General features: G+C 40.8%; 1 protein-coding gene across 1 annotated transcript; it reads left to right on the top strand.

Annotated features, from left to right (window-relative positions):
• The first annotated feature begins 7174 nt into the window (after positions 1-7174).
• On the top strand, positions 7175-11719 carry PTX4 (pentraxin 4). Its single transcript, XM_036737602.1, has 3 exons — positions 7175-7315; positions 8083-8842; positions 11079-11719. Exons 1-3 carry the CDS (start codon positions 7175-7177, stop codon positions 11717-11719), a joined length of 1542 nt encoding a protein of 513 aa, XP_036593497.1.
• The last annotated feature ends 385 nt before the right edge of the window (positions 11720-12104 follow it).

Here is a 12104-nt window from a genome sequence, read left to right as displayed (position 1 = left end):
CAATCATATTAAACATATTTCCATATTAGTCACATTGAGAAAGAAGAATTAGAACAAAAGGGAAAAAACCACAAGATAGAAAAAAACAAAAAAAAGTGAAAATAGTATGTTTTGCTCTGCATTCAGACTCCATGGTTCTTTCTCTGGATGTGGATAGCATTTTCCATCATGAGTCTTTTGGAACTGTCTTAGATTATTGTATTGCTGTGAAGAGCCAAATCTATCAAAGTTGATCATCACAAAATGTTGTTGTTACTGTGTACAATATTCTCCTGGTTCTGCTCACTTCACTCAGCATCAGTTCATCTAAGTCTTTCCAGGTTTTTCTGAAGTCCACCTGCTCATCATGTTTTATAGCACAGTAGTTCAAATGTACTTTCTAAAACTACAAAATTAGAACATAACATAATTTGTTGGTCACAAATACAAAACAAGCCGTTTTGATGAACTGTTTTCAGGCAAAGTGTTTGAGGAGAGGTTGTGTGTTTGTTGCAATGTGTCTGCTGCTTCAAAACTAAACGTATCAATAAAATAAATGTATCTGCCATTTCCTTCTTATGCTGAGTATGCTTGCATGCATCAGCGTATCCTTGATTACATATTTGTGGGTACTTTCTCCTTAAGGGTAGATTTTTAACCTATCCATCTACATTTTTTTGGTAAGCATTTATTAACCTCCTATTATGTGCCAAGCATTGTACTAAGCACTCTGTTGCTGTCATCAAGTCATTTTTCAGTCGTGACCCACTCATCATGACCCCATTTGGGGATTTTCTTGGCAAGGATGCTGGAGTGGTTTACCATTTCCTTCTCCAGCTCAATATACATATGAGTAAACTGAGACAAACAGGGTTCAGCGACTTGCCCATGGTCACACAGACAGTAAGTATCTGAAGCTGGATTTGAACTCATGCCCTCTTAACTCCTTGGCCAGCACTCTATCCACTGTACCACCTGGTTGCCCCAAGCACTTTACAATATTTGATCCTCATAACAACCCAGTGACATGAATGCTATTATTATCTGCATTTTAAAGTTGCTGAAATTAAGGGAGATGGATTAAGTTACTTTCCCAGGGTCATACAGCTAATAAGTATTTGAGACAAAATTTGCATTCAGGTCTTCCTGACTCCAGGCCCATCACTGTATGCCCCGCACCACCCAGCTGGCTTATTCTGTGTAACTCTCATACTCATCTTCCTGTAAATCATCCATAAAGGATACACTGAGTATTTTGGGGACCTTCCACCAGATCCGATTAAGTGGGTGGCAGTATAGCACTTGGACTATTCCTCTGTTATTCCTCATTCTTCATGGCTCAGGCCATTCCCCCCCCCCCCCAGTTCCCAAATTGGGACCAGCAGCAAAGAGCTGTGGAATATTTTAAATTTTTGAGGGAAACAGCAACACTCAACATCTGTTTAACACTGTGAGCTACTAGCTTGAGGTAGTGGACAGTTTCAATATCAGATTGTACTATGTTCCTTTTGATAATGTTCTCATAGGTTTCAGATATGTTTTGTTTACTTGTACTTTCAGTTACAACCACTAACTTCTTGAGCTTTCTCATTTGCAACACCTTCTCTTTTTGAAGCTGGGCTTTCAGCAGTTTTTGTAATAAAAAGCAAGTATGGAATGAAAGGGTAGCTAGCTGGTGCACTGGATGGATCACTGGGCCTAGACTCAAGAAGCCCTCTGAACAAGTCACTTAACCCTGTTTGCCTCAATTCCTCATCTGTAAAATGAGCTGGACAAAGAAATGGCAAACCACTCCAGTATCCCTGCCAAGGAAATCACAAACAGAATCACAGAGTGTCGAATACGACTGAAACAACACAATGATAAAGGAGTGAAAATTAGTATTGAACAGGAAACAAGGGTGGTAGTGTCCTATCTGATTCCATCATTTGAGAAGCCATGCAGTGCCCAACAGGCACATATATCCCATTATTAAATAATTGTGATCATTTAAGAATGAAATAAAAATATTCTTTTTTCTTTCAATTTATATGTGTTAATTTTTCACATGGCAACTAAATCATCAGGACATAATAAATAATTGTTAATTTGTACCTAACTGCTTAATAAATGGAACCATTAAGTATTTCTTTTTGTCTATGGACACAATAAATAATTACTAAGACACTAGTTGCTCAGTGAACTGAGAAACTCTGGGTTATCTATCTATTATCCTTTAATCTTGTTATATGACTGACCCACACCTTTTTCCAAAAAGTGTACTGCACATGACTTTTATCATTTCTTCACATCATTATTATGGGCATCACTTTCTATACTACAGTATAATAGAATGCTATCTTCAAGAAATAATGGTGTTTGTCTTAAACCTGTTTGTGGCTACACAAAATCCAATCCAAAGAGTTTGCTAATAAGGGTTTGCTAATTGCAAGAACTGGGACAGGGAATAAAAAGATAAAATATAAAACAGTCCCTGCCCTCAAGGAGTTTACAGTCTATGGAAGAATACAAGTAATAGAAAGAACACTGGACTAGGAGCCAAAAGACTGTTTCTACTCCTTACTAACTGTGGGATCTCTGACAGTCACTGAACCTCTCTAGCCTTCACTTTCATCCTCTGAAAAATGAGTTGGTTTGGACAACAGCCTCTAAGATTTTTGGTTCTAAATCTGTGATACTGCAATGGACCAGAGGTTCCATCAATAGATTTCAAGACATTCATTAACTATGGAGAAAAAAAATTAAATCTATTAATTCAATATAATTGGTTTCCTTTTCAATCCTATATATTTTATTTTATGCAATTAAAAATATGATTTTTAAATAAACATATACAAATTTAAAATATACATACATATATGATTCTCAGAAGGGGTCCATAGTCTTTGCTAGATTGCCAAAGGGAATCTATGATACAAAAAAAAGTTTAAAACCCTTGAGGTAAGAAATTTGCAGTGGTGCTGGTGGGCAGAGTTGTGTGACTTCATCTCGTACCTTTCAGAGGCATTAAAGCTTTCGTTCATAGAATCATAGGTTTAAACTTGGACCTTAGAGGGTATCTCATAAAATCATCTTACTGTACAGAGGAAAGAATGAAGCCAGGAAGCTTAATTGTCTTGTCCAAGTTCACACAGTAAATATAATCATGTATTTTAACCCAGCTCTTTGACTGCAACTCTAGCACCCACCCCACTTTTGTCTCTGTTGCCAGATGACAAATTTTCATGCTGTCATGAGAGTGCTGTTCCTAATCTGATGAAAATATTTACACACAATTGTCTGCTGAGAGCCAGAAGGTGGTGAGAACTGTGGAGCGGCTTGCTGGGGTAACAAGGGCTTTTGACGGCTATTTGGCATTCACAAGCCCTTTACAAGCCCTTTCAGGCTACATTCTAGATAAGTGAGTCGCTTGAAATCTGACTTCTGGATAAGTACAGCATGATGTAGTAGTATTAGCATTATTATTATCATCATTACCATTTCCCTTCACTCTTGCGTCCTTGGGCCATCTCCACTTGTTCTGATCAATGTATGGCCACCGGACCCAGATGGCTCTAGAGGAGAAGGTGAGGCTGCTGGCTTTGCACAGCCCTCCCTTTCTCAAATCAAATTCAATTGCAAGTAATGTCATCGTCTCCCTGATGTCATGGTCCTCTTCAAGAAGGAAGGACAAACCATGCAACAACCACAAGCACAGCCCCAACATTCGAGTCTAGGGTGTAACTTTATAGTACCAGCTCTGTAAAGAAGGTAAGTACTTTGTTATTGCTCCTTTTTGAGGTACTGAACTTTGGAAGGCTAAGCGGGTGAAGTGTTCTCTTTCTGTTTCATGTAACGAGCTGGACACAGAACCCGGGAGTCCTAAACACCATCATTTCACTGGGCTCTGGTTTCATGTGTTCCTGGCTCCCAACTGTTATTTGCATTTTTAAGCTCAATCCAGCAAACTTTTACCAAGCACCCAATGTAATCAGAGCACTGTTCTAGGACAAAGAATGGCTACAATGATTAGAAGTCACAATTCCTGCCCTCCTGAACCTTAGAACCTACTGGATGGATATGACCCATAGACAAATAACTATAATACAAAGAAAGAAGTGGTGAGTACATAGGAGAGGTGAAGACCAATGATTTTGTGAAGTCTAAAAGGGAAAAGATCATTACCAATTAATGGAATCAAGGAAAGCTTCATGGAGGAGGTGACATTTGAGTTGGGGTTTAATAAACAATGCCAAGATTTCAAATGTGGGAGACTGGGTTCACGGTATTTGAAACTTTGGTGTTATCTTTGACTTCTCCTCTTCCTTACTTCATTTAATAGCACTTTTGGCAAGGCCTGGCCTGACTGCCTTTAAAGAGAGAAAAGAAGAAACCGAGATTAGGGCTGGAGGGCCAGAGTTTCCTTCCCACCCCTCACTAACTCCATCAAAATTTTTAAGGATCTCTTGAGGGAGAGGAAAAGGGAACCATAAAGGCTAGGGGTATGGTTTAACTTCACCCCTCTTCTTTTGCCCCCAACAGAGAGACACAGAGAGATGGACACAGAGAGGGAGACAGAGGGAGAGAGAGAGAGAGAGCAACAATGGGATTTGGTGGCATCAACATCTTCAGATCCACTCCTCAAACCTAAGCTTCCAAGGGAGACCTTGCAAAGTGAAAGCTAAAGGGACAAGCTCAAAGGTTTGACTGTTTTCGTGAAGGATGATCGTTCAGGTTGCTAGAGTGCTAACAGAGAGGAACTGGCATTTCTTATCCCATTCTCTGCCTTCCTTCAGAGGGGTTTAACTAGCATGTACATATATGTGTGCATATATGTATGTATACACACACATATACACATATATGTCCTTTTATTCTGTTAAAGACTGTATCAGATTGATCTCATAAAAATCCGTGGTTAACCTTGTTCTTTGCATTTCTTTGTGTCCCATTGTTATGTCATGAGGGCACCAACAGCTCTGGGAGGCCACTCAGCATGGAAGATTGAATCTTTTTATAAACAGTAACAAACTGCGGAACATGGATTACAAACACATTAGATCTTTTGATTGTATAATTGCACTATTACATAAAAAAATGTCAAGGAGTACAGGAATAAGTTGGATGTACCAGAATATTTTGAGAAACACTAACTGCAAAAAAAAAAATTAAGAAAAAACATCACGTTCAATGTCAGTGACTGGATAATAGCCAGATAAAATATGGTATATGGATGTAAACTAGGCAGTAAGGCATGGGAAGGAATTCAGAAGTTGGTGGTTTTAATATGTTTGGAAACAGGGAAAGGTGGTCCTACATGTTACATTATTTAATCTATTTTGGCTTGCACACCTATTCCTTTCCACTCCTATTTTTTTTTGATAGAGAACACTTTAATATTGAACTATCTGACTGTGCCAAGGACTTGAGATAGATAGACTGGGAGGCAGGAAAAGGAGATCCAAACCCCATCCTATCCCTGAGATACTGAAGCCACTCAGCTTAGAGAGACCTTTCCTAGCAGAAGGCTGGCATCCAAACCCCCAGGTTATTGTTACAATTTTCATTCTTTAACTGCAGGAATAATCAGGAGCCAATATGTATTTCATAACCACACTTTCAAGTACAGATTCACTGCAAATTGGAGGCCTTTTAAACCTGCCTCATCAGACCACAAGCCTGCATAGCAGCCCCTGGGGTTACACTTTCATATCATAATCAGTTACCAAGGCCTGTTGATTCTATCTTTGCAGTATCTTTCAATCTGTTTCCTTCTCTCTATTGCCACTGAAACCATCTTATTACAGGCTTTCATTACCAATTACCTCAATGGCTTCTTGCAAATGGCTTCCTAAGGGAAGCCTCTATACTTTCTTCTCTTTAACTTACCCACAATTCCACTGCCAGACTATGAGACTATACACTGATATTATACCATGGAAAGAGAGCAAGATATGGAGACAAGAAAAGTTTGAATCTCAGCTCTGGCACTTACTAGCTATAATATGACAATGAGCAAGTGGCTTTTCTGAGACTCAGTGTCATTTTCTTAAGGGGGAGGTGGGGGGTGGATAGTAGTACTTCCACTACTGGCCTCACAGGGTTGTGTGAGGAAGCATGATAGAAAGATGAGCTGTTATTATTATTTCTATGCATCACTCTAGTCATGGCACTTCTCTGCTCAGAAATCTTCGCTGATACTGTCTAAGAAGCAAATTTCACACTCTTTTGTCTGATATTCAAGGACCTCCATCATCTGGTAATAATAACCCTACCTTTTCAGCCCCATTTCATACAATTCCCCATCAACTTTTATATAGTCTAGTCAAAGTGAATTACTTTCTACCACTCTGAAAAAATGACTGTCTATAATGTGAAAATATATTTAATGTGAATGTATATGTAGAACCTATATTGGATTGCATGCCATCTTGGGGAGGGAGAGAAGGGAGAGGAGAGGGAGGGGGAGAAAATTTGAACTCAAAAGCTTATGGAATTGAATGTTGTAAACTAAAAATAAATAAATAAAATTAAAAACAAATGATTGTCTACCAGTCCTTCACTTCTGTGCTTTTGCTTATCCATGTTGCTTGCAATGCCTTCTCTCCCTTCTTACCCAGCTTTTACCTGTCCTTCAAGCATCATCTCCACTGCAATTCCAACCCCCATAAAAATAGTACCATACCATCTAGTTTCATGGAATTAAGGAGAGAGTGGGTAGTTAGGAAGCAGAGAAACTGGATAGAAACAACTTTTTTTGAATTTGTAACTTAGAAAAGCATGAACGGATGTGTGAATCAGTAACTCTATAGAGTAGAAAGTAGAGTGAAAACAGATACAATATGGTCTCTATTAATGCTTAAAAATCCCAGAATGACACTTAATGAGTGTGAGCTAGACAAGGGCTTACATCCAGACTAATTATTTCCCAAGGAAAGAATTTGCCTCTGTTTTAAACTCTTCTCCTTGGGGAGTGTTAGAGTCTGCAGATTCCATTTGTTTGAAGGCAAATCACTGATTTTGTTTAAGGTAGCAGGAAGAACCCAACTCTTAGCCAGAATCTGAGAATGAAAAGACTAAGAAAAACAGGCCAAGATGAGGAGGTGGGTGGAGAGTGGTGGAGAGTGAGATATATAAAACAGACTCCTCTTTTGGGCTCATCCAAGGGCTACTGGAGAAACTGAAGAAATCAAACTCCCTTCCCCCCCCCCCCAGAATGGGCTGCTGGAAGGCTGAATGTTTGTCTCTTTCCTTAGTTCTTATAACTTTCTATCTACAGGGAACCTATTTGCAGAGAGCTGATGAAGCAAGACAAAGAAAACCATTTTTTGAGAGACTCAGAAGACTAGAAGAACAGGTAAATATATATAGTTCATTGGGAGTGATTGATTCTTTTTAAATTTCCAAATATAGCCTCTCTCCCTCCTATAACCAGAGAGCCACCCCTTGTGACAAAAAAGAAAAAAAAAGGAGTTCAATAAAACTTACCAACACATTGAGCATGACAGTATATGCAATGTTCCACACCCAGAGTGCCTCACCTTGGTAAATAGAGGAGGTGCATTTTTTTGGTTCATCTTTTCTTGAGGCACAAGCTTGGTAATTATAATTCAGTTTCAGGTTGTTTTATTCTTTACATTTCCATTGTTGTAGTCATTTTGTATGTCATTTCCTGGATCTGCTGACTTCATTTTGCATTGGTTTATGTATCCTCCCATGCTTCTCTCAATTCTTCATGGTCATGGTATTTCTTATGACCCAGCAATATTCCATTATTTTCATAAACCACAATGTGTTCAATCATCCCTCAATTAATGGGAATCTAATCTGTTCCCAGTTATTTGCTTCCATAAAAGGTGTTGGTATGAATATTTTGGTGTATGTGGAATATCTCTTTGATCTCCTTGAGATATATGCCTAGCCACAGGATCTCTCTGGGTTAAAGGATATGGATATTTTAGTCACTGTTGGGGCAGTACAAAAACTTACAAACGTACAACATCATAAAATGTCCCAGGTGAAAGACGTTTTCTTTAAAAACACAGATTGTAACTGGACCCTTAAACAATGTGGCCCACTCTCTTGATACCATAAATAGGTAAGAGTTGTGTTTGTTGTTTGCAGTTCCGGAGATTTCAAGAGGTGGCCCTAATACGTCTCCAGGGGATTGCAGAAAACTATAATGTTTCCTATAACATCAACACCAGATTCCAGAACCTGACAGATGAGTATCACTCCATGGCTATATCTGTCAATGAGTCTCAGGCAGCAGTGCAAATGGATCTGAACCAGCTGAAGACCTGGATGAAGAAGATTCAGAGAAGATCTAGGAAGGTGGACTCTAAGCTCCTGGCCTTTGAAAGATCCTTAAATGAAAAGAGTAAGCAGAGCTCCCAGGAGAAAATGAAACAGAAGGAGCAGAGCACCCTCCTTGCCAATCTCACTGGGACCATCAAACGGGATATTGGTGTTCTTCAGAACAGTCAAATCCACATGCAGACAGAAATCGAGAAGCTCCAGAATGTGATTCACGGCCAAGGGGCCAGGCTGAATGCTGTAGAAGAGCAGCTGGAGAGAGTCTTACAACATGCAGCCTTCTCCCCAAACTTAGTCACCGATGCTGCACTCCTGCCTCAGCCTCGCAAGAAGCAGCAGCCAGGCCAGCAGCTGCTCCATGCCAAGCACAGGCACAGCGAAAAACTACAGCAGGACAGGCTGGAGCCAGGAGCCCAAACAGAAAACCAGAAATTGTTTCAGGATTTGAGGAGACCTCCTCTGGAAGAGAAGGAACCAAACACACAATCTGGCAGACAGACACTTCCCAGTACAGATGAGATCCTGAAGGAGCCACAGCAATCCCAGGCTTCCCAAAAGGCAGGAGAAAGTAAGTAACTGTCTTCATTCTCTTTTTCTCATGTATATTAAGACATGCTTCAAGGCTCAGCTCATGAACCTATGAGAAGCATTAACAGAGCAGATATGGCACTTTATTCCAGGAAAGGTGAAAGGGCAGAATTAAGGCAACTTGATCCCCCTCCTTGTTGGTTCTCTCTCTTTAAATTGTCATATAATTTATATATATCTTATCTATATATACATATATACACACACATATACAAATACACACATATGTGTATGTGTGTATGTATATATATATGTATATATATATATATCAGTTATATGTGTCACTTTTTTAAGGAGAATATAAACTCCTTAAGGACAAGGCAGTATCTCATTTTGTCTTTGGGTCCCCATGCCTAGCAGAGTACATTGTACTTATGACACACTCGTTGGTTGGAATGGATATTGAATTGGATGTCCAAGTATGGCTAAAGAGGTGCCATTTACACCATTTCCCAGATTTTGGTTCATGTCTGCTTCATAGATGGGCCTCCTAGTCAAGGGCAAGAGTCCTGCCTGTGCCAACTGGGACACTATTCTCTTTCCATACAATGCATGCCTTCTTCCTGCCCACAGAAAACTGGTTACCAGTATTCAAAGCTGCTTCTTTGTAACCACATCCTCAAAATCAGACCACAGTTTCCTTAGTTCTAAGTAGTATGGAACTCTTTAGCTATCCCTGCTCACAGATGCCCCCTTGTCCTTGCCAGGGTTATTTCTCTGCTTCTCAGTTCTTCACTGAGTAGAAGCTTATGCAGATAGCCTGAACGTGCATGTGGATGTGTCTGCATTCCCTGGAATTCCTTGAGGCCTCTAGAAACAACCTGGAGTTTTTGCCTATTATTTCTAAACTCCCGAGTAACAATAGGATTGCTCTCTGCTATCCCTTTCAAATGATATAACGTGGGCAAAATTGGAGAAGAAAATGGGAGTATGGGCACAGAAACATGTTTTCCTCCAAAAGCCCCTGCTCCAAGATAATGTATCATCTCAGCTAAAATTTGGACCCGTGCTGGACTCTTAAGTCAGTTTGATGTAGCAGGTATCTGTCCCAGTAGCCAACTGCTTCCCCTCTTCCTATTCACCCCTCGTGGAGGAAAGTGCAATGACAGTCTATCAGTGCTTCTGCTGATGCTTCCATTATGTAGTTGAATCCCTGGTTCCTGTGGATGTTACTTCTGCCTTCCCTTGTCAGAGTCCTGGCCAGTTCCTGGGAAGAACAACCGAAATTTAATTGAATTTAATAAACATTTAAGATAAACCTATACTGTGCAGGGCTCTGTACTAGGGACACAAAAGTGAAAAATAGCATAAATCCCTGATGTCAAGAAATTCATACTCTAGTAGGGGCAAAGACCTAGCCATAAAATAAGCACAATACAAGTGAGAATATAATGAGAGAGCCAGTGAAAGGCAGCATGGCACAGAGAATAAAGGGCTGTTATTGGAGTCGTGAAAAACCGGGTTCTGGTAATATCTCTGATATATACTAGATGTGTGACCAGGAGCAAATCACAGTGTCCCAGCCAATGCTCTGAGATTATAAGTTTACAAACAATTGACTCTCTCCATCACCAGAATTGCACTTCTAAGCACATGAAAGCATGGCTCTGGACCAAAACAAAACAGAAAGGCAGCACGATGTGGTGGAAGGAGCCCAGGACTCAGCATTAAAGGACTTGGGTTTGAATCCTGGCCCTGACAACAACCAGCTGTGTCGTGTTACCTTGGGCAAGTCACTTTACACCTCACTGTTTCCTCATCTATATTTAGAGTGAGGACAGAGGACTAGATGATCTTTGAAGTTCCTTTTTCCTTGGAGTCCTCCAATCCTATATCCTAAGTGCCCAGAAGAATAGAATCAGGTGGGGGAAGAATCATCTCTGGCTGGGGGGATCTGAGAGGAACTCATGAAGAAGGTAGTCCCTGAACTGTACCTTGAAAGAAGCAAAGAATTTGAACAGTTGGATTATAGGTTCATAGACACAGAGGGAGTCTGTTCCAGTCATGGGAGATGCATAAAATGAATAAAGGAGGATTACTATGAAAAAAGGCTGGGAGAGTCATGTGAAATGAATTTAGAAAAGTAGGATCAGACCATGGAGGGCCTTGAATGCCCAAATTAGGAAAATGGTTTAATTCATGGATAATCTTTGGGGAGGGGAAAGGGAATAAAATGTACCAAGTCTTGATATCATGATTCCTTTCTCTATCTCCAGTTTGCAACGTAGGGTCCATGCTTGTTTTTCCCAACACTTCTACTGAGAATGTGGTCTCCTTCAGCCCAGGTTTCCTCACTGGGCTCCGGGAACTATCTATCTGTACCTGGGTCCGGACATCCTCCAGCTACCTGGGTACCCTACTTTCCTATGCCACTGAAGAAAATGACAACAAGCTGGTGCTGCATGGTAGAGACACTCTAGTCTATGGCACTATCCACTTTGTGATAGGAGACCCAGCCTTCAGGGAGCTGCCAGTGGAACTGCTTCTGGACAGCAGGTGGCACCATATGTGTGTGATATGGTCTTCCATCCAAGGGAAATACTGGTTCTATGTGGACCGGAGACTGGTGGCCACTGGCTCCAGGTTCAGGGAGGGCTATGAAATCCCTCCTGGAGGAATACTGGTGTTGGGACAGGAGCAAGATACTGTGGGGGGAGGCTTTGATAGCTCTGAAGCGTTTGTGGGAAGCCTGGCAGGCCTGACTGTGTGGGACCGGGCCCTGTCACCAGGTGAGGTCTCAAGCATTGCCACTGGAAAGGCACTGCCTAGGAGCATACTCTTGACCCTGGCCAATGCCTCCTCTTTGGATGGATTCGTGAAGAGAGTAGTTTGTACTTGCCTGGAGCACTGCTCTTAAGACACCAAGCTAAAACCAACAACCAACCATGCCTTCCTTCATCCTGTAGCTTTTCCACCTCCAATCTAATCCAGTAAGCATGTATGGTATACCTACTATGTGCAAAGCACGTGTTAGGTGCCAGGAATAAAAAGACAAAAGGAAAAACTATCCTTATCCTCAAGGAGGATTTGTGTATGCAGATCGAACATGTAAACAGCTAAGTTATATGCATGATCATTCAGAGATGAGGGAGTTTCTCCATTTTCTTTTGTGTTTAAGACAGTGCACTCATATAGGTCGCTATGAACTTTGGCCACACTGATCTGGTCAATAGGGGCATATGAAGACCTAGGAGAAGAGGGTAAAAGCTCTTCCCACCTTTCCCCATAGGACATGACGGCAC

Source organism: Trichosurus vulpecula, chromosome 9 (genome assembly GCF_011100635.1).
Source record: "Trichosurus vulpecula isolate mTriVul1 chromosome 9, mTriVul1.pri, whole genome shotgun sequence".
In the NCBI taxonomy this organism is placed as follows: Eukaryota; Metazoa; Chordata; class Mammalia; order Diprotodontia; family Phalangeridae; genus Trichosurus; species Trichosurus vulpecula.
This window is presented reverse-complemented; position numbering and strand designations above follow the sequence as displayed.

Bases quoted from the DNA above. Each gene is read 5' to 3' on its own strand.
- PTX4 (XM_036737602.1), top strand. From the start codon at position 7,175: ATGGGCTGCTGGAAGGCTGAATGTTTGTCTCTTTCCTTAGTTCTTATA. The intron at 7,316-8,082 runs GTAAATATATAT...TGTTGTTTGCAG, and splicing joins TCAGAAGACTAGAAGAACAG to TTCCGGAGATTTCAAGAGGT. The intron at 8,843-11,078 runs GTAAGTAACTGT...CTCTATCTCCAG, and splicing joins TTCCCAAAAGGCAGGAGAAA to TTTGCAACGTAGGGTCCATG.